This window comes from Odontesthes bonariensis, chromosome 17 (genome assembly GCF_027942865.1).
Source record: "Odontesthes bonariensis isolate fOdoBon6 chromosome 17, fOdoBon6.hap1, whole genome shotgun sequence".
NCBI classification, from domain to species: domain Eukaryota; kingdom Metazoa; phylum Chordata; class Actinopteri; order Atheriniformes; family Atherinopsidae; genus Odontesthes; species Odontesthes bonariensis.
Genome location: NC_134522.1, coordinates 21,115,720 through 21,136,641, shown reverse-complemented (window position 1 = coordinate 21,136,641; position 20,922 = coordinate 21,115,720). Strand labels below are relative to the sequence as shown.

The 20,922-nt window shown below is 42.9% G+C and overlaps 2 protein-coding genes across 2 annotated transcripts; both read right to left on the bottom strand.

Moving 5' to 3' along the window:
• Positions 1-3,253: 3,253 nt before the first annotated feature.
• On the bottom strand, positions 3,254-11,689 carry eif5a2 (eukaryotic translation initiation factor 5A2). Its single transcript, XM_075488075.1, has 5 exons — positions 11,598-11,689; positions 10,102-10,276; positions 9,820-9,924; positions 6,949-7,080; positions 3,254-6,787 (listed from the first exon to the last, which is right to left on the bottom strand). Exons 2-5 carry the CDS (start codon positions 10,261-10,263, stop codon positions 6,725-6,727), a joined length of 462 nt encoding a protein of 153 aa, XP_075344190.1. The 5' UTR covers positions 10,264-10,276; positions 11,598-11,689; the 3' UTR covers positions 3,254-6,724.
• A 567-nt stretch (positions 11,690-12,256) lies between these two features.
• On the bottom strand, positions 12,257-20,878 carry slc2a2 (solute carrier family 2 member 2). The gene is made up of 11 exons (XM_075448862.1): positions 19,983-20,878; positions 19,134-19,339; positions 18,889-19,013; positions 18,660-18,775; positions 18,393-18,555; positions 17,153-17,259; positions 16,158-16,238; positions 15,735-15,839; positions 14,521-14,622; positions 14,081-14,284; positions 12,257-13,956 (listed from the first exon to the last, which is right to left on the bottom strand). Exons 1-11 carry the CDS (start codon positions 20,100-20,102, stop codon positions 13,765-13,767), a joined length of 1,521 nt encoding a protein of 506 aa, XP_075304977.1. The 5' UTR covers positions 20,103-20,878; the 3' UTR covers positions 12,257-13,764.
• Between the last annotated feature and the right edge of the window lie 44 nt (positions 20,879-20,922).

The following is a 20,922-nucleotide window of genomic DNA, read 5'->3' as shown; positions in this document are numbered from 1 at the left end:
ACACACAAAGAGAATTTCAAAGCTTTACCAGAGGGGAGCAGGTGGCCAGAAACAACACTCAGCAGCGGGATGCTGCAATCCTGTTCAAACTGGCCAAAAAACAGAAGCTCCAATCAGAATCAATGGAACGTTATACATGTGCACTTTCTGTATTTGTTTTAGCTCTTGTGCCTCTGGATTTATGGCGTGTTGCCAGACAAATTGATACAAATATGATTAGTCACAGTAATGTGATACTGCATGTTGGCCACAGGCCCTCATTCTTGATAGGCAGTCATTAAAATTGTTCCTCTGATGAGGAGAAACTCGAACAAGCAATCTCTTTACTCCTAAATGACGCAAAACCATCCTGGTCTGGATTTTCTGTACATGAAGTCACTGACTGAGTCTTCCATGGAAGATCTTTCCTTTCAGAGACTTTCCGGCAGCATGACAGTACGGCTAAAATAGAAAGTGCAAGCTGAGAACACCTTTCTCAAATCAACACATCTGTTATCGTTGCTATTTCAGAAGACAGACACCCCCCTTTCCTTCTGGTCTTAATCACTGCCTCTTACAAACTCCCACAGGGACAGAAGAGCACAACATCCCACATTTCCTAAACATTTTCACACTGAATAGATCTCGGCCTGCCTTCATGTGATGGACTCTCGAAATAAAAGTTAAGACGGTGCCCCTTGTCGCCTGTTTTTGCTGCCGACCTGGGCACCTGGGCCAAGGAGTTGAGGTGATTGAACAGGCTGATTCTGTGCAGCCAGAGAGCTGGCAAAAGAAAAGAGGAAAAATCTATAAAATGACAGATAAAGAGTCACTTGTGTCTTAACATCCAAATCCATCAAGTGGTTATGTCCAATTTTCACCCTTTTCTCCGCACCCCGTACACAAACACAGAGAGAAACCTGCCCAGCTGTTTGTCTCTCAGTGGGACCGAGCACATGAAAGGAAGCCAGAACACCTCTTTCTGCCCTCCATTCATCCTCCAAATCCTGTCAGAGACAGCGGTGAAGAGGGCCCTCCCTCTCTTTGTTCTTTTTTTTTTATCTCCCACAAAAGAAAGAAAAATCTGGATTCGCTAACTGCCCTTATCTTCAAAAACCGTCAAACACCACCTGAGCAGAGCAGACAGACTCGCGTCTGTAGAGCAGACGTTCACCACCTGAGCACACAGGCTTCAGCGTGCGTTCAGCAGACCTGAACGTGAGGCGCGCTGCAATGAAGTGCAATAAATGAACAGTTTTTTAAATATGCTGCGATAAATTAAATTAGGTGAGGAGTTCACAGGTATCAAATGAACAACATTTCTGGTGAGTGTGTCTCTCACACAGCTAATCCCATACCCTTTCAATAAAAGCACATGGTTCGCACCGTGGCTTTGATCTCTCTGTCTCCACCTCAAGCTGTTTTGAGGAATAGGTCCTGCAGTTTAAAAAGGAAAAAAAAAGGCCCTTTCTTAGCTTGACCCCACCTCGCTGTCGGTATATGCAGCCTGTGTGTGTGTTGAGAGCACTGTTTTTCCTGACTTACAAGACAAGCCTGTTCTGTTCCAAAACTCCATCAAACCTTTTAAAACCGGCTCATATCCACCCACAAATCAGCCAGGAATCCAGGAGCTTCGCTGTCTTGATAAACAAGTTTGGAGCGTGGTGGAATGGTCCGTAAAACCTCAGCCAATCCCCCCCACAATCCCAGCTTCACTTTCTACTTGATCCTTGAAGGAGCTCCACATATCCCTGCAAAACTCTCACTGTGATTGCTGCAAAGTCCACGTTATGGAGGTCTGCCAGCAGTGCAAGGAGATTCCATGTGTCTTGTTAACATTGATGCATCAGAGTACGTCTGTATGAGAAATCAGCATTTACTAGTCACGATTAAGCACCTTTTCTGTATGGGATGGTGCTCAAACAAGGGTTTTTCTCTGTTTAACAGGGGGCTTTTTGGCTATGGATCCAATTTCTCCTGAGAAACATTACCGTGTCAGAGGGGGTCATTCTCAAGTGAGCAATTCATGTCTGGGAAGAGCCCCAAACATGGCAAAATAAAGTGGGAACAATGTGGTCTGACTGAAGTCTAAGAACGATTGATGTCTTGTCTCTTTCCATTTAATGAACAGTGAAACAGTCTGAACGCTTCGACGGTTCACGAGGAGGCCGATTCTAAATCCCATTTATCAAAACCGATGCTTTGCTGCCACCTGCTGAATTGTTGAGGAAGTGCCGCCGTCACAGATGGCAGAAAGTAAAGATGTCCAAATGTAGAAAGAAGTGTGCTGGCAAAAAAAAGGCGGTAAGATGGGGTTCAGCATGTAACAGAAGATGGTACCAAAAAAGAAAAAGAAGTTTCAGGCAAGATAGAGAAGGGAAAAAATGTGAACCTCAAACATATGCAGACAAAGTCAAAGATATTAGCTCAGAAGCTTCAAAGTTCAAAGAAGGATCAAAGTTCTTTCTGATCCAAGTTGGAACTATTTGATCAACATTTATCACATAGACAAGAAAGGGAACATTTTGCATTTTAACTTACTTTTTTATAATAATCTACACATCTGAACCAGATGTTTAGATGTTGGTTCACACTCTTTAATGAACAATTCCACTTCTCAGGTTTGATCGTTACCTCCTCCCAGATGCAAATGTCGACTCATTCAGCTGGATAAAGATCAGGACTCGGCTCTTCAGAACGATGCTGCATCTCCATCTTATGAATTTGTGGCCGCCAACGCATGCGTTTTTGTAAGTAAGTTCCAAGCTAAAAATCTTTATTTTTCTGAAGAAGTCTTTCCTAAGGCTGTTCTTTCAGGTATGCCGTTACTTGCCAACATTAACATCTCTGTTGTGGCTTTTTAGGCGTCCCCCATTCCAAAAGCAGCCTTCCTGGAGCCACATTTATTTGGGAGGGGTCGCATGAAGCAGGCAGACAGCGAACCTAGTTTATCTAAAATACCTGTATTAATAATAATAACAACAACTGTGACACTTAAAACCCGCTCCATTTGTCCAGGGGATAAAGATCCTAGAAATGCGAGAAATCAGTTAAGTTCAATCTCTTTGTTTCATTCAGAGTAATCAGAGGCACATCGGTGCACTTTGAAGGAAGAGCAGAGCGTTAGTAAATGTGTTAGTATGCTTTCTATAGGACATACTCCTCTGTGACAGTGAATGGAACTGGCTCTCGTGTCAAGCAGTGGACTAAATTTTGAGCCGATGTGTTTGTCAGTTTGAACAAAACAAGAACAAAAGCTTTTGCACTTCCTGTAGCCGGTCACATCTGATGAACTTTATTGAGCATACTGAAAACATAATGAAAACAATTTTTAAGACAGTAGCCATAGATTAGTCGGAACCCAGAAAAGAGGCATTTATATATCCTTATATTCCACAAGAGGCTAAAGGTCACTTTTACCCCTGGAAAGACGACACAGGTACAAATAGACCTGTACTTCACTTTAAAAATGACCTAAAACAACTTATTCAGCATACACAGGAACATATATACCATAGGTGCCTATTTCAGGCTTACAGATAATACAATGCAGTCTAAAACTGTGGTTTAAACATACAAATAAACCTTTTTTTTTTCCTCCAATAAAAACGAAGTAACCCAGTTCAAAGAGAAAGAAAATGTGAAACAAACTATACCTTTAAGAGGTGACACAATAGAAAAAAGAAAGAAGAAAAAAAATAACACCATAGAAGTACTGGGTTGAGACAGATTCTTATTTTCTACCCTAATTGAGTATCGTGTCTCCTAAAACTCACTTTGGAGCCCTGACACAATAAAGAAAAAAACATTCTGCTCTCGTGATACTGACCAGCTGCGTCTACCGGACTGATACCAGGTCAGGAAGGCAAGACGACAGGGTCACCCGACCTCACACTGTAAACATGTTCTCAAACGGAATCCGAGAGCAGTCTCATAACCCGTTGCAAAGTGAGCAGCACGATAACTAGAGAGGACAGGGAGGGAACAAGGGAGCTTGGACACATGTACAAATATGGCTTAAGGGAGACCCCTCTTTTATAAAGGCTACGGAGAGTGCGGGAGAATAGCGGAGCACTGAAGCGCCATTGCTTTTAAACTGCACCGTTAATTAGGTGTTAGGAATCTTATAATCCACGGCTTTTGTATTTAAGGAGGGAGGATGTTCCGAACCAAATCTGCAAAGGAAAAAAAAAGATATACGGAAAGAGCACGATGTTTGCGTGTGCTTAATTAACATCTGTGCAGGTTGATTTTCTTCCCTCTTAGCTGAACGGGTTAACAGCAGGTTATGCTCTTCACGCATTCCTTGCACATCTCGCTCCCGGATTATGGTCAGATCAGAGTGAAGCGCCCAAAGGCTACGTGTTGAGAGGACCCGCGTGCGTACGAAAGCAAGCTGGGACCGCAGGCCGTCCAACGAATTCCTTTGTCCGCCACAGACTGTCACAGACCTGCACATTAACCCTGCACACATAGTGCAATGACAATCCAACACAGGCTTTTTTTTTTTTTTTTAAAGATTATTCATATAGTCAGATGTACCATTTTTTTTTTTTTTTTTTTTTTTTTTTGTAATGCCACAGTTGCTTCCACAAAAATCACTCGGGGGGTGGGGGGACCTCACACTCTGAACAAGACTGGAATGATGAGAAACTAAATTCAAGAGACGACACCCAGTGGACGACTTTCGGCGTCTCGATGGAGTCGAAAACAATACTTTAGGCGGACTGAAACCCAAACAGAAGTGACAGACCGGCTGCTGTTGTCCAACAGAACAGAATACCTTCAAATGTCAAAAATTACAATCTGTGCGTTCACACGCATCTTAACAATTGATAAGAATGTTATCCACTTTTAGAAGTAACCTGATGTCATAAACATCATGTAAACATTGTCCTTACCCGTTAGAAGGGATAGAGGGATTTCTGCAACAGAAACCAGTTTTCTTGAGGTCACGCTTATCTGAGCGTCCAACAGGGTTTTTTTTTTCTTTCTTTTTTGCAAGATCGTAGGTTCATGACCCAAAACCTAAAACAGGTTAAATATTGCTTTTATTCTTCCTCATGCACCCTTGCAAATGTATAACTTGCCTATAAGCTTAAATGTATAATTTTCATGGCTGAACAGCAGTTATTTATATTTTCCTTAACACATGCATTCCTGAAAAAAAGAAAAAAGAATTGGCCCCTTTGCTAAATCCAAATGCTGCAACCGGAACACAGTAAGCACAAAACCAAAAACAGAAACCTTGGGCTGCAGCGCTTCGAATATATTGCTGAAAACAACGGGAATGTCCCATTCAGTTTTAATCTGAAGGGTGAGAGGCAAGGGAGAAAATGGACTGGCAAGCACATGGATGCAGTCCATGTAAATGCACTCGGATTACTTAAAGTCTTTACCTAATGTCACCCCGAAAGAGTCTGAGTGAGTTTAAATGAACCAAACGATTTAGCATGATTTCATAAAAATAAAACAAAAAAACCCAAGGGCCAAAAAAACAAAATCCTCTGCACAAAACTGTTAAATGTCCCATTATACTCCAAAAAAAAGGCCAAGCACCCCCACTCTTCTTTCCTTCCCCCCGACAGCAACCCACACACAGACCCATTTACCACCCCCACCCCCCATATCAAGCACCCCTTAGATTTGGTTACATCGTGCATTTCTTAAAATTGCTAGTTTCCAGAGTTTTGTTTGGATAATTCTATATTTGTATCGATTTGTTGACCTGCTACAATTAAGCTCGGAGATAACGGTTAAAAAAAAAAAAAAAAAAAAACTATCGCGTATAATGTAGATGTCATCGTTTGTTGTTTTTTTTTGTTCTTTTCAAAATAATTTGCTATACATTTAATCAGCTCGTAAAGGCCTCAAGTGAAGAGAAGGTTCCGTAACGCAGAAGAGGAAAAATGGCCCCCACCCAGCCACCTCCGTCCCAGTCCGTTTCGGCTGCTGAGACGGCGAGGGGAAAAAAGGCTGACCTTGAGACCTGGCTACATGGAGCAGAAAATGTGCCTGCAGATCTGCGGTGGAAGTGCAGAGTAAATAAATCTGTTTTTTTTGTTTTTTGTTTTTTTTAGCTTTCTACTGAAGCACATAGCTGCTAAGGCATGTGTATACGAGTTATTCGTGTCCATGTAGGTGTTTGGGTGTTACTCGTCGGCGGTGGAAAGGCGTAGTCCAGCTATTAATGAAGCAGTGATTATGGATTCTCTGAGCCGTGTCCTATGCAGACCTGCAACATGCTCGAGGTGCATTGTCACGCTACAGAGATTGGGAAAAAAAAAAAAAAAAAAAAAACATCGAAATCGGGGGGAATTTCATGAAGGTTTTAAGTCAAGTACAGCACCAAAACTGTATCCAACTGGGAAACGACGCCTTTTCATTTTAAAGGACGGTAAGTGACGTTGAGAGCAATGCACCCTAAAAAGCTCTTTTTTCTAGACTATGGTTGGAATGTTATGAATTGCTGGAACGTGATCAATATTTCTTGGAATCAGACCAGAACATGCTGCTAAGTGATACCGTGATGCCTGTGGGTGGATAACGAAATTGAATGAGAAGAATACCACTCTGGCCTGAGTCTGAGGTACGGTTTGAGCTGACCAAGTCCAGTTTCCAGCTGACAGCAGAGACTCTGCTGGAGATGTGGGGGGGATAGGGGGAGGCTCGCAGCTTTGGTGAAGCTTCAAAACCATAAAGGAGAGAAACGAGGGGTGAGGTCTCCGACGTTGTCCTGGACTAATTAAGAGGTCATGTTCTTCGTGCCGACTACATGCTCTTCATCCACAGCTTTCAACACAGAGACCTGAAAAGGGAGAAATAAGCGTGATTGGCATTGAGCACAACAAGAAATTAAATATGAAAGAAAACAGTCGTCAGAAGCAGGTTTAATTCATGCAACAAGAGGCAGTTTAACAGTCACTCCGTGCCAACCATCCTCGCCACCCACAACACGTACACACTTACCGTGAACTGTTCTCCGCTCGAGTACTTCTTCTCGATTTCTTTGCCCAAGTCGCTATCTGGCACTTTAAGATCCTCTCGGGTTTCCCCGTTGTCGTCCATCAGGGCCAAGAAACCATCTGAGACGTCGAGGACCTAAATATGCCACCAGGAAATACAACGTAAGAAGCAGCAAAAAACCCAATCAACGCCATGCGACTCAAAACCAAGCAGCAAGGACGGATTTCATTCTGAAAGTGGGAGAACAAGAGGGTTTTTTCTGGATTCATATGGCTGTAAATGGCTGGAACCACCGAAGTCAAGATGGCTCGCTACAAGCAACAGATTAAAATCATAACAGGACGCAAAGACCTGTGAGAAGGCCTCTGTCAACAGCGAGAGTTGGAATTCTACTCCATCCCACATCATATCCTTACTGCCCCCCCCCCTTTCTTTAGAGCCACAAACATGGTAGGCAGGTGTAAATATTATTTAAAAAAAATAAAAAAAATTCCCCCGAATAATAAAATATACAAAGAAAGCAGAGCAGAATTCCAATTCAACAAAAGTGACAATAAACCTGCATCTGTCTTTTCATTAAAAATACCGATCGTCTCTGCATTTTTTTCCAGAATTTCTGCCCCAAAGCGACAACCTGCCGAACCGGTTGAAAACTTGTCCTTTCTCTCACAGCTACTGATGACAGCTCACCTTTGACAAAGCTGATACATACACCCCTTTTGCAATAGACAAGGCATTTGGTTTCTCACTTTTTTTTCATTTGAAATCAGATCATATAAAAAACCCGCTGGTGGACCCCAGTGGTGAGGGATGCCGTCAAGCTGAAGAAGGAGTCCTATCGGGCCTTTTTGGCCAGTGGGACTCTGGAAGCAGCTGATGGGTACCGACAGGCCAAGCGGAACGCGGCCTCGGCGGTTGCTGAGGCAAAAACTCGGGCTTGGGAGGAGTTCGGGGAGGCCATGGAGAACGACTTCCGGACGGCCTCGAGGAGATTCTGGTCCACCATCCGGCGGCTCAGGGGGGGAAAGCGGTGCACCGTCAACACCGTGTATGGTGAGGGCGGGGCTCTGCTGACTTCAACTAGGGACGTCGTGAGTCGGTGGGGGGAATACTTCGAGGGCCTCCTCAATCCTACCGACACGCCTTCCGATGAGGAAGCAGAGTTGGGGAGCTCGGACGTGGGACCTCCCATTTCTGGGGCTGAGGTTGCCGAGGTGGTCAAAAAACTCCTCGGTGGCAAGGCCCCAGGGGCGGATGAGGTCCGTCCTGAGTTCCTCAAGGCTCTGGATGTTGTGGGGCTGTCTTGGTTGACACGCCTCTGCAGCATCGCGTGGACATCGGGGGCAGTGCCTCTGGACTGGCAGATCGGGGTGGTGGTCCCCCTCTTTAAAAAGGGGGACCGGAGGGTGTGTTCCAACTATAGGGGGATCACACTCCTCAGCCTCCCTGGTAAGGTCTTTTCGGGGGTACTGGAGAGGAGGATCCGCCGGATAGTCGAATGTCGGATTCAGGAGGTGCAGTGTGGTTTTCGTCCTGGCCGTGGAACAGTGGACCAGCTCTATACCCTCGGCAGGATCCTGGAGGGTGCATGGGAGTTAGCCCAACCGGTCTACATGTGTTTTGTGGACTTGGAGAAGGCGTTCGACCGTGTCCCTCGGGGACTCTTGTGGGAGGTGCTCCGGGAGTATGGAGTGCCGGACTCCTTGATATGGGCTGTTCGGTCTCTGTATGACCAGTGTCAGAGTTTGGTCCGCATTGCCGGCAGTAAGTCGGACATGTTTCCTGTGAGGGTTGGACTCCGTCAGGGCTGCCCTTTGTCACCGATTCTGTTCATAATTTTTATGGACAGAATTTCTAGGCGCAGCCAGGGAGTTGAGGGGGTCCGGTTTGGCGACCTCAGAATCGGGTCTCTGCTTTTTGCGGACGATGCGGTTCTGTTGGCGACGTCGGGCCGTGACCTTCAGCTCTCACTGGAGCGGTTCGCAGCAGAGTGTGAAGCGGCTGGGATGAGAATCAGCACCTCCAAATCCGAGACCGTGGTCTTCGGCCGGAAAAGGGTGGAATGCCCTCTCCGGGTCGGGAATGAGATCCTTCCCCAAGTGGAGGAGTTCAAGTATCTCGGGGTCTTGTTCACGAGTGAGGGACGAATGGAGCAGGAGATTGACAGACGGATCGGTGCGGCGTCTGCAGTGATGCGGGCTCTGCACCGGCCCGTCGTGGTGAAGTAGGAGCTGAGCCAGAAGGCGAAGCTCTCGATTTACCGGTCAATCTATGTTCCTACCCTCACTTATGGTCACGAGCTGTGGGTAGTGACCGAAAGAACGAGATCGCGAATACAAGCGGCCGAAATGAGTTTCCTCCGCAGGGTGTCTGGGCTCTCCCCTTAGAGATAGGGTGAGAAGCCTGGTCATCTGGGAGGGGCTCAGAGTAAAACCGCTGCTCCTCCAAATCGAGAGGAGTCAGATGAGGTGGCTCAGGAATCTGGTTAGGATGCCTCCTGAATGCCTCCCCGGTGAGGTGTTTCGGGCCCGTCCCACTGGGAGGAGGCTCCGGGGAAGACCCAGGACATGTTGGAGAGACTATGTTTCTCGGCTGGGCTGGGAACGCCTCGGGGTCCCCCCAGAAGAGCTGGAGGAAGTGGCCGGGGACAGGGACGTCTGGGTCTCTCTGCTCAAGCTGCTGCCCCCGCGACCCGATCCCCGGACCAGCGGAAGATAATGGATGGATGGATAAAAAACAAAAGCATTAATAGATGGTCCTATAAAGAAATAAAAAAAATAATAATAAAAAAAAAAAAAATTAAAAACATCCCGTACTGACTAGAACAGTTCCTGGTGTACATAAATTCATGCCTGTCGAACAGGAATATCTCACCTGGTAGTCTTTTCTCACCACATTTGGAACATCCATGTTATGGGTGGATGGGCAGATGTCTTCATACTTCTTCTGAGTGAAAATGTCAAGTCCTGTGAGGTGCACCTGGGAAAACATTTCAACAGATTAGATTCAGCTTCCTGCCACGCTAGAGTTGAGGCTAACTTAAAAAACTGGGGGAAAAAAGGGCTTAATTTGCACAAATAAATAAATAAATAAAAAAAGAAGCCTGTAGCTCTAAATTACAACAATAACAAAAAAAAAAGCTCAAGTTGTTTTCACCTTAGCATGTCCATGCTTGCCAGTCTTGGAGGTAGACATTTCCACTATCTTACAGGGACGCCCTTTCAGCATGACAAAGCCATTCTTCCTCAGTGCAGAGCACTGCATCGGGAAGGTTGCAGAAGCCCCAGCATCCGCAGTGGAGAAGTCATCATCTGCCATAATGGGCCGTGGGCTACTCCATTAAACCCCAGACAAGTGAAAGAAAACAAAGAACGAGGAAGACGTGTGAGAAATGGTGGCATTACGAATGACCATTCGTATGGTTCTAAGAATCAATGTTGCAAATGTGATACTTTTTGTACTATCATAAACGCATTATTAGGAGATCTGACGGTAGGTGTGTTCGTCCCAAAAAGCCACAGCTTCACTGAAATATATCAATTAGATGAGGCAGAAAGATGCAAAGGATGGACGTGTTTCAGCGTTACAGAGAGCAATGTAAGGATTCCCTGCATACTGGTAAAAGCCTTAATGGGGCGCATGACAACCAATAACATGTTACCGAAACCTTTAATCTTTTTTAATTATTCTCTCATTAACAACAGGAAGTAGAAACAATAATTTATGTGATACATGTACATTACAGCCCGTATGGTAACAACGAAAACCTTTAAAAAAGGAAAAAATATTCCTAACAGACTGTAGAAGAGTGGTCATCACAGGAGATGTGTTTAAACGCTCCTATTTAGGGGGGGAAGGGGTAAAAAAAAAGTAGCCGTTTTTTCTTTATCTTTTTAAAAGTTGAATGCCGTTTAAATTTGCCGTATTTGAGGCTCACATCACAACATGTCGGTGCCTCTGCTCGTTTTCTAACAGTCCGGTGTTGCACGCTGTTCATCGTTAGTTCCCCAAACGCGTGTCCCAACACCTATCCAAGGTGGTGCATCCTTTGCTGTTTTGGTCAACTGCCTTACAAGCTAGCAGCTAGTCACTTGCTAATATGTCAAGTTTGTTTGTACACCAAGATGCTGACTTCGCAATTTACGTAGCTCACTGTTTAGGGAACAATATCAAATGTGTTGAACAAGTTAGCTACCAGTAGTTCACTCTCTTTGGAAATGAATCTAAACAAAGGTTCAACTTAGCGTAACAGTAGCTAGGCAGTTTGGGCTAAACAGCTAAGAAAGCCCTTAACGAGGCTACCTGGAGGACGTGGCAGCTGGGCCAGATCAGCATCTGACTCGGCAGCTTTGACCAGTAAGCTAGCTTTAGGTTCCCGCCTCGTGCATTTTCTGACGCTGTTAGCCCTTTTAGCTTGCTAACGGGGCGGACATCCATTGGAAACCGGCAGCTAATGTTAGCTAAACCAGTCCTTTCAGCCGCTCAGCAAACGTTTTCTCACCGCTTCCAAGTTACTGATTAACAACCGAGAGAGCGGACTGGTCCCATTATGACACATTAGATAAGGCGCTACAATAACTAAAGCTAAAAGATCACTTGACGCGGCGCTCACGGTCAAAAATGTTACTTTTAAGCTTGCCAGTTTAGCTTACCTTCCGTCTTTAGTTATGCCAAAGGAGGGGAATCACTTCGCATGCGTAGAGCGTCTGAAACACAGGAGGGACACAGTGGAGTGGGGGGTGGGTACAGGTGGAGGCGGTGTGCTTCACAGACCGCGTAGCCTATGATTGTTCGTGGGAATTGCTGCCGCTGTGTACACTGTATTTCTTTCGTTTTTTTCCTTGAAACTGATACCGTTACTTCTTCGACTGATTTCACAAAATGTATCCTGGTGCATTACTTGTGCATATGAGGGCTATTATATTTGAGGGTAGAAAGTCAAAATTCCTACTAGGCTTCACCAGCTCCAACCTTTGACACTTTAGTGTTATTACATCAATCACAACCACAATTAAATATAATAAAACCTCGATAAGGAGCAAATCTAGATGAGTATGTTTACTTTCACCTGTTGTACAATCACAATCAAGCAGAATTTATAGGGAGAGATGAAACAATCTGAGCTTTCCATCTTGCGCGAGTCGTAACACTGTATACTGCTCATTAAATTGGGTGAAGACAGCAACATAAATTTCCACATGGTTTTATAGCAGTTCTTTCATTCCGTGCCAAACAAAGAAAACAAACATGTTTTTCTTGAAGACATTAAAAAGGAAGGTTAATTTTCATTATTTCCATTTTTTATAGTCCAGTGTTTCAATCGAGATAACGCCATAGCACACAAGAGGTCTTTACACGCCACATTCTCCCTCGCGCTTGAAATGACAAATAAAACAAATATGGTAATAAACACGGTGTTTTACAGAGAGGGCTGACAGAGTTTACTTGGTTTGTCTTGAATTAGTCCGAGGGATTTTTCTTTTTTTGGCAGTTGCATAAAAGAAATGGCGCTTTTGGGTTAATAGATTCATATGGTGGCTTTGGAAAAAATGTCCTTTGGCGTCAGTCAAACTGTAATATTCATCCATCTGCTCTCTCAGAAAGATGAAAATTACCATCAGCGGTGACTGCTCTGTTCTGATTTTGTTAATCATTTGGGTTTGATGAGTTTTTATTCTCCCCACAAAAAAACAAACAAAAAAAAAAACGCCTTTGCCTCACACATATTTTCACAACAACAGCGACTTTTTGTCAATCACTGTAAAATGAAACATATGCATATGAAAACTCACTTTAAACTCACTCCACCCAAAAGCCTTTTTCAAACAGTGTGTGAATGGGGGTTTCAAGTTTCCTCATCGCATTTCTGTGTCACATATTTGACCACAATTACGCTCTGACGCGCGCGTGTGTGTGTGTGTCCCTCAAGGTCACGCTCAGTCATAAATACCATGTTAACAAAGAGTCGACACGGGCACGCAAAACTTCCTCCCTTTAGCATATAATTGTGAAGACAGGATTGCAGTGTCAAACATTTACACATTCTTCATTCTGCACAGTTAAAGCAAAACACTTCATTTAAGTAACAGTAAACAGAACACATTTGGGATGAAAAGGGACAAAAAAAAAAAAAAAAAAAAAGGTACTTCCACAGACAAATAATATCCAGATGTGGGAACCAAACTTTGAATATATCCGAATATTTAGTTGTTTAGTTGTTTTCCGCAAAAACAAAATCAACACTCACTGCTCATTATTTCCGCAGTTGCAGTGTCGTTATTATCATTCTAAAACTTAACCATGGAGGAATCAACCTGTGGTCACAACATTGATATGAAAAAGTGCAAAAATGTTGCTTCTTTATCCATCCAGCAAACAGAGCAACAGTTTAAGCACCGCAATGAGGCCACACTGTCATTTCAAATCAAGTTTTTGCTCTTCTGTTACCTCTGTTTTACAGTCGAACACCCAGAGAGTTAAACATTCAGATCGTAGCAAGATAAAATTCAAAAATTTGCTATGAAGCTCAGAAGGGCTGAGGTGAACTGCAGAGTCGGGTCACAAGGGGTTTTTACAGTCAACAACAAATGTAACCTCTTTGAAACGCATAGCACTTATGTGGTTTGTTTTTAGCATGACACTTTGATTACAGCTCACAATACTGGGGAAAAAAGAAAATGGTGATATATTGATTTCATGTAAACTTTGCTCCACACAGAACTGATATTGCCGGTCAAAAGTGTAATCTTTTCATCTGTGAATAAGCTTGCTTTGCCTTGAATGAATAACACGCGGGAATACTCGCAGGTGGCTGCTGTTTCAAGCCTCCGTGGATGTTTTAAGCCGCTCTAGTTCAGTATTTTCTTTTGGGAGCCGACGTCCCTTTTGGAAGACGGCGGCGATCTCCTCAAAGGTTTTGCCCTTGGTCTCAGGGACCCGGAGGTAAATGAACACAGTGAAGCCGAGGAGCAGCACGGCAAACAGGAGGAATACGTAACAATCCAACAGCGCCTGATGAGAAATGTGAACACAGAAGTAAGAATCAGTAATGACAGTTTGTTTTCAATCAAACAAATTCAAAGACACGTGAGCGTTGCACGAGCTCACCGTACAAATGTGCGCCTCTGCTCCCTACCTGTATGTATGGAAAGGTCATGCCTATGATGAAGTTACTGGTCCAGTTACAGCAGCCTGCGAGGGCGATGGCAGCAGGCCGAGGTCCCTGGCTGAACAGTTCAGCCACTATGAACCATGGAATGGGACCAGGGCCAATCTCGAAGAAACTCACAAACATGAAAATCGCTGACATGCTAACGTAGCTCATCCACGAGTAGTCATTCTGGAGGGAAAAAAGGACAGCTGTTAGAGAGGAGCATACAAAAGTGTGTCAGAGTGACTGTAGATGATAGTTATGTCAACTGAGCAAACAAAAATGTTGAGTGGGCCTGAACCGTTATCTCATGTTTACAAAACAATACTGAAATCAAAATTAGATTTGTGTCAGTATCTTGATATAGGAAACGGCGGCATCTCAGCTCAGCTCAGACCGAAGCTCTCACACCTGATTGAACACACCTGGAATTTGAGACCCACTGTCATGGCAACAGCACAGCAGCACATCCCTCCTAGACCAACCAAAGTCAGAGTACGCCTACCAGCCTTATCCACCAGTGCAACCTGGAACACACAGTATACTATTCATCTGTGGGGCTTATTTATACCTCCCCTGGTCAAAGAAAAAAAACAAAAACCATATGGTAACAGTTCTCTTGGAACGTGTTCCCGGTTTAATTTTGTAGGGGGGCAAAAAGAAAAACCCACAGATTTTACTTAAAATATTTTGGCATTCATACCTCAAAATGAACATTGTTGTAATTAATGGCTTTCTTTTTTTTGCTTTTTTTTTTTTTTAGATCAAGTAGAGGAAAAACTTATGCAACAACCTGGTATTTGTTATTTTTCCAAAAACGAGTCCCTGCAAAGGCCAAAAAAATAAACTACAAAGTCTGCATTTAAAAGAGGATGCCAGCCGACCTTATCCAGCTGTTGCACTTGGCTGACTGAAAGAAAACACAAGAACTGTCAGTGGAAAGAATGCAAAGGAAATAAAACTCTTTCAATAAGGTGGTAAAATATGTTGGTCGCTCCCAGCTTGCCGTGTCTGAAATTTGGAGCGCGTACAAACAAAAATGGGAAGGTTGTAGGAAGGGAAACATACAAACCGAACAAGGAAGACGTTAAAATCCCAGACAAAAAAAAAAATTTTAAATACGACATGCACAACAAAAGAAATGAAAAACAAGTGCGCACAAACGGGAGACAATATTTGTGACTGAACTGTAAAAAACCAGCTGAAGGAAATGGGTTTTACAAAGATAGAGTGGGCTAAAGAGAAGCTGTCATGGACTGTGGATGACTGGATGGATGTGATATCCATGATGCTGGGACTTTTGTTTGGTTCAAGTCCAATGAAACGTATAAAGATGACTGTCTAATGAAAATAAGCAGTCATTGATGACAGAGGGCTGCAGGTCAGGTAAAGGACCAGGGGAGATGGCTGTCATTGGGCACTTTTCTCATGTTTGGAAGTAATGAATTGAAACATCTTTTCCTCTACTTGGTCTAAAAAAAAAAAAAAAAAAAAAAAAAAATGCCATTAGATACAACATTTGTATTCATCTTGGTTTTTTTTTGGAAGCTGTAGACAGAACAACAGAACATAACTATGCCAGCGCATGCTCCTGGTTTGTGCCCATATATGTGTGCATGTTTTCTTGTGTGCCGCTCACCGACACCATGGTGAAGACTGTGTTGATCACCCCGACTCCTATAGTGGCGTAGACTGGCTGCGCAACACCAGCTTGGGAAAAGATAGCTGTAGAATAATAAAAGATCTTGGAGAGAAAGCGTAGGTGAGGAATATCCATAATTACTAGGTAGAATTTAAAATAACACGGTGTGTGTGCGTGCGTGCATGTGTGTGTGTGTGTGTGTGTGTTTGCTTGATCTATAACAGTGGGAGGTATTTCACCACTGTGGGCTACAACAAATCCATGCTTATCTAAAATTACTTTCAGGCAAATAAAAAAAAAGTAAAGAAGTAAAAAGGAAGTCACTTCTGACTTCGTCTGTGCTGTGATGGTTAATAATAATCAAAATCAACACATGCTGAGGTGGAGAAAGGCAGAGTTGAAATGGATTTTGCCACTTACCGCATTAATGCCAGACAGCTGCTGGGAAAGGTGCATCATGAGGGCAACAAAAAGCTGCTGTCTATACACAGAGGAGAAGATCTTGGAGAGCATACAAGAAAGTAAAACATTGTCAAATAGTTTTCTGCAACATGTCTAACATGGGCAATTTTGTTGAACTTATTGTGATGGTTTAAGCAGGGAAAGACCCTGATGCTGGACATAACACGGGTGGAAATCAATGTTTAATTTCAGAGGGAGATAGTCAGTGTTGCAAAGGTGATGAGCAGAAAGTCCAGATAAGCACCTGCAGATAAAAGTGTATGAAGGCATACAATTGTACAAGGACTTAAACTGCAGGCGCTAAATGAATGGAAGAGAGAAAAAAACAATCTGGCAGTGAACAAAATGGAGAACTTGTAATGAGCACAGCTGAAGAATAATTGAATACCTGAATGCAAAAGTAGAGGAAAAGAAAGGAAGGAAGCAATTGTATGTGTGTGGGTGAGTGTGCAAAAAGCATTTCACAATTAAACAGGACGTTTAATTGCACCTGACCCAAGGTAAGTACATGGCAGAGAAAAATGAAATAAAACATGACATTTAAAGCATACTTACTATCTAATTAGCTAATTAGAATGTTGAAATTATATAGCCGTTTTTAACTATACTCATTTGGGAGATGACCTTGGTGAGATGGGTTTATCTGTGTCCTTTTTTTTTTTACAATTAACTGTGTAATAGAGTGCTTTTGTTGATAAATTAATACTATTTTGTATTCAACAAGTAATTATATCACCCATTCACCCAAAGACTTATTTCATGCATCGCTAGTTAGTGCTTTAGTTAGTGTTATGAGTGGTGACTGTCTGCTTCAAACGGCTTTTTGTTTTTTAATACATCACAAAGTGAGATCTTCTTCAAAGCTACTGCGTGGAATGCTGATGTGATAAACAATACAATTTAGAAAATAACAGCATTAAAACTCAACTAGGTTTTCATGTATGGAGGCCTACCAAAGAACGAATAGAGACCCGTGGCTCTTTGTCCGCCTCCTCTTTTTCTCTTCTCATTTCTTCCAGATCAGGAGTCGGATCATATGCTCCCTTGAGACGAAGCAGACCTGCAACAGAATGCAAAGTGATGAGCAACAGGCATGAGCAAAAAGCCGTATGAATGTCTCACGTGTAATGACTGCGTTTTCTCTTCCTTTACAAAGTAAAAGTAGTTCTTCCATAATGATCTTGCTCAATTTTTTCACTTTACTAAAGTACTTAAAACTACTTTTGCAAAAACTATTGCCCCCAAAGTAAATAAACAAAAACGTTTACCCTAATGGAACTGTAAATCAAGCCTTAAAATAGGTTGGGGTACACCTTTTTCTTCATTCACTGCCTGGTGTTTCGTGAATATGCTGATCTTGCCCCTCTTACATCTTTGCTAGCTAGCAAATGACAGTGGCCTTCCCTGTCTCTGCTATTCCACGCAATGGCCAGTTCTAATCATTCAGCCAAAGAAAGCAATTCTCAAGGTTAGGGAGCTAAATTACACAAGGTCACATGCAAGTAGAAATATCAGAATATTAGATTTTTTTTAGCAAAATATTAGAAATGCTCTGCTTGTCAGCTGAGAGCTGTGGCGAGCAAACTTCTGGCTTCTAAGTTAACAGAGAGGATAGCTGAGGTAGCACCTGCATGCTTAACCGAGAGGTAGCTCGGCTAGCTTCTTGGCTAGATGGCAGCTCCTGATCTACACCACCATGCTTGAACTGGCTTGGTTCCTCACAAAGCACAACAATTGGCTGTAAAGCCCCACTCCACAATTGCTCAGGATTGGTTCCTCCAATCTTCTACTTTCAACGTAAGTGCTGTCTGACCTTGCCTTTCTGGTGGCAGTACTCTATGAGAGTAAAGCACAAATCCCCACCCATTGCACTGGGGATTGATTTTGCTTAATAAAATAAAACATATAAAACATCTTATGGACATGTTAGTAAGGTGAGACTTTAATAGTAGTTTTGGAAAACTCGTTAACCAGCTTTATGTGCAGGAACTCCTATGACCTGTACCAGCCAACATAGGCTAAAAAAAAGAAAAAGTTGGTCTTTGAGAGGGGCGAGAAGCAAATTTAGTTTTGTTTGTCAGGCTAACCCTTTTCCATTTAATTCAAAATATTGGCTGAAAGTGGGAGTTTGGATAAGAGATAATTGAGGAGGGATTTAAATGTGAGAAAAGTTGAAATGTGTTTAGTTCTTACTTTTTCGAGCCTCTTGCTCCTTCCCTAGCAGGATGTAAAGATACCGTGGGCTCTCAGGGCAAAGAGGCAGCAGAACAGTCTGTAATACTGCAGGAGCTCCAGATAGACCAAGCAACAAGGGCCACATTTCATCATTACCAAGTACAAAGTCCAAGCCAATTACCTTCATCGAAAGACAGATGTTTTAGGTCACATGCTAGGCGTGCTTTCAAGCAAAGACACTGCTATGCACGCGTATATGTGTGTGTGTGTGTGTGTGTGAATCACCTGGCTCAGTAGGATGCCAATAACAATAGCCAACTGGTGTAAAGTTCCCAAAGCCCCTCTGTACGCCTTGGGTGCAATCTCTCCGATGTACATAGGCACTAACCCAGACGTCAGCCCTGAAACACCCAGCAAGAGCCAACAGATCCAAAAAATTTCCATCATATGAAGGGAATCGTTTATTTCTTTCAAATATCCATTGCAGTTATTCAATGTACAGTTGATAGCCTACCACAGTAGAAGCCCATAACAGCTCGACCTGAGATGACCATAATGTGTGGCTTCCACATCTTGCAGAGACCCATCAACAGTCCAGCTACTACAGCGAGACCATTGACCATCAACATGCCCTTCACCCTGCAAAACAGATAGAGGGATGCTCGATAACAGTACGCATCCCATGGAATAAATCCACATTAATTCTGTCAAACATTTTTTTTCCATGGTGTGAATATTATTTCATCCATCCTGTTTTACCTCCCTTTCAGGTCTCCCACAAATCCCACCAGAAAGGAGGATACCATGCCACCAATGGAGAAGATTGCCACTGACAGTGACCAGTACATGACCACAGCAGAGTGGCTTCCTGCATCTGAAAGGTCTGTTTCGTCTGTGTCGTTATCTGATAGAGTAGATCTTTCTGACCACACACCCAAGGCCTGGGCATAATGCTTTTGAATGACCTGGGACACAGACACGAAGGCTGGGATTCAATTATACGCAACTTTGTCAGATAAAACCAAAACATAGCTGACACCAAGAAGAGAGATGCCATTTATATATGTCCCATTTGGCTCTCTGATACTGTTGTTCAATAACAAGTGGCATTCTTTGAAAGCAGTTGGCAGCTTGAATGTCTGGAGTCACCACAAACCTTACCAATATACAAATAAATGAAAGCAGAAGATGAGAACACTTCACATGACAGAAAAGCAAAGGGTTCTCAACAGTAGCACATAAGCATCAAAGTGAGATAATGTCTCTGAAAGTCCGATCAATGTAACTCAAAAACAAAACGTATGCATCAGATGAATGTTAAGTTTATATCAAATCAGCAAATACCTGATGAAGTTGTGCAGCATATTTTGCTGATAAAGACTAGACAATACCTAGGCAATTTCTTGGATGGCTGTACAGAAAGACTTGAGAGAAAAAGTAAGTCTGCTCCTTGGTTTCTCAGAGTACTTTCCTACCTAAAGTGCTGCAGAAAATACACTTTTTTCTTATCGGGAAAATGGCTATGGTAGAAGCTCATTTTGACTAGTGAAGCATTTTGATGGCTCACACAGGGTGAAAAACTCTGTATTATAGTAGAGGGCTCGTTACCTTCTGGGGTGCATTAATGACTCCAAGGCTGTAGCCGTACTGTAGGGACCCCAGAGCTGCTGTGAACACAGCCAAAGCCAGTGTACCTGTTAGTTGCTGCAGAAAATGAAGTGAAAACATACTTTACCAAACCTAAGGGGAGATTATAATGTTGCAGTATTTTTTACTCTTAAAAAAAAAAAAAAAGAAAGAAAGAAAAAAGGAAAATAGTTTATTCAGGACAAACTTCAGTTTGCACATACACACCAGCAAGCACATGAGTGCATTTACAGTTACGCAAAAGTTTCTTATAGAGATATTGACAAAAATGTTCTTGATATTCAATCTTACCCGTTTGCATGCATTGCTTACATGATCTAGAATTAGATGGCTCAATATCTAATAATTCATGAAAATACATGGAAGGAATTATCGCGCTGTACCTTTCCCGTTTCCATCATGGGTCCAGAGTGTGAGCCCGGAGGTTGGTAATGATCAATGAGAGCCGCATGCCTGATCACACAGTGTCCACTCTCTAATCGACCAACACACGCATGCACACACGCACATGAATACACACACACACACCTTCAGTGCATGAAGACCTATTACACATTTAAAAAAAAAAAAAAAGCAGAGGGATAATTATGGTCAATACACAGACATACAACTCTGGTTTGAGGATCCTATCTGTATGTTTTCTGTAAATAAATGATGACAATGATATTTACTACATGCTGCAATTGATTGCAAACCACATGATGGTGTTTTTTTTTGGTTACAGATACAGTCACGTTCTCTCTGTTTCTCTTTTCACCCCTTTGTCTTGTACTAATACTTGCTATTAATTTTTTCCCGTCTCTTTTACAAACAAGAAACACGCACGCTCGCACGCACACCAGCTTGCTGTTAATGATAAACCTGGGGCTGGACAAAGTCTGAGGGTCGAAGCTGATACAAA

Coding starts and splice junctions, on each gene's coding strand:
- slc2a2 (XM_075448862.1), bottom strand. CDS start 20,102: ATGTTTTCACTTCATTTTCTGCAGCAACTAACAGGTACACTGGCTTTG. Junction 14,623..15,734: donor CAGTCTTCACCATGGTGTCG/GTGAGCGGCACA, acceptor TGTGTGTTCCAG/GTTGCACTGGTGGATAAGGC. Junction 13,957..14,080: donor TGACCTTTCCATACATACAG/GTAGGGAGCAGA, acceptor ATTTCTCATCAG/GCGCTGTTGGATTGTTACGT.
- eif5a2 (XM_075488075.1), bottom strand. CDS start 10,263: ATGGCAGATGATGACTTCTCCACTGCGGATGCTGGGGCTTCTGCAACC. Junction 9,925..10,101: donor GCAAGCATGGACATGCTAAG/GTGAAAACAACT, acceptor ATGTTTTCCCAG/GTGCACCTCACAGGACTTGA. Junction 7,081..9,819: donor TGGTGAGAAAAGACTACCAG/GTGAGATATTCC, acceptor TGGCATATTTAG/GTCCTCGACGTCTCAGATGG.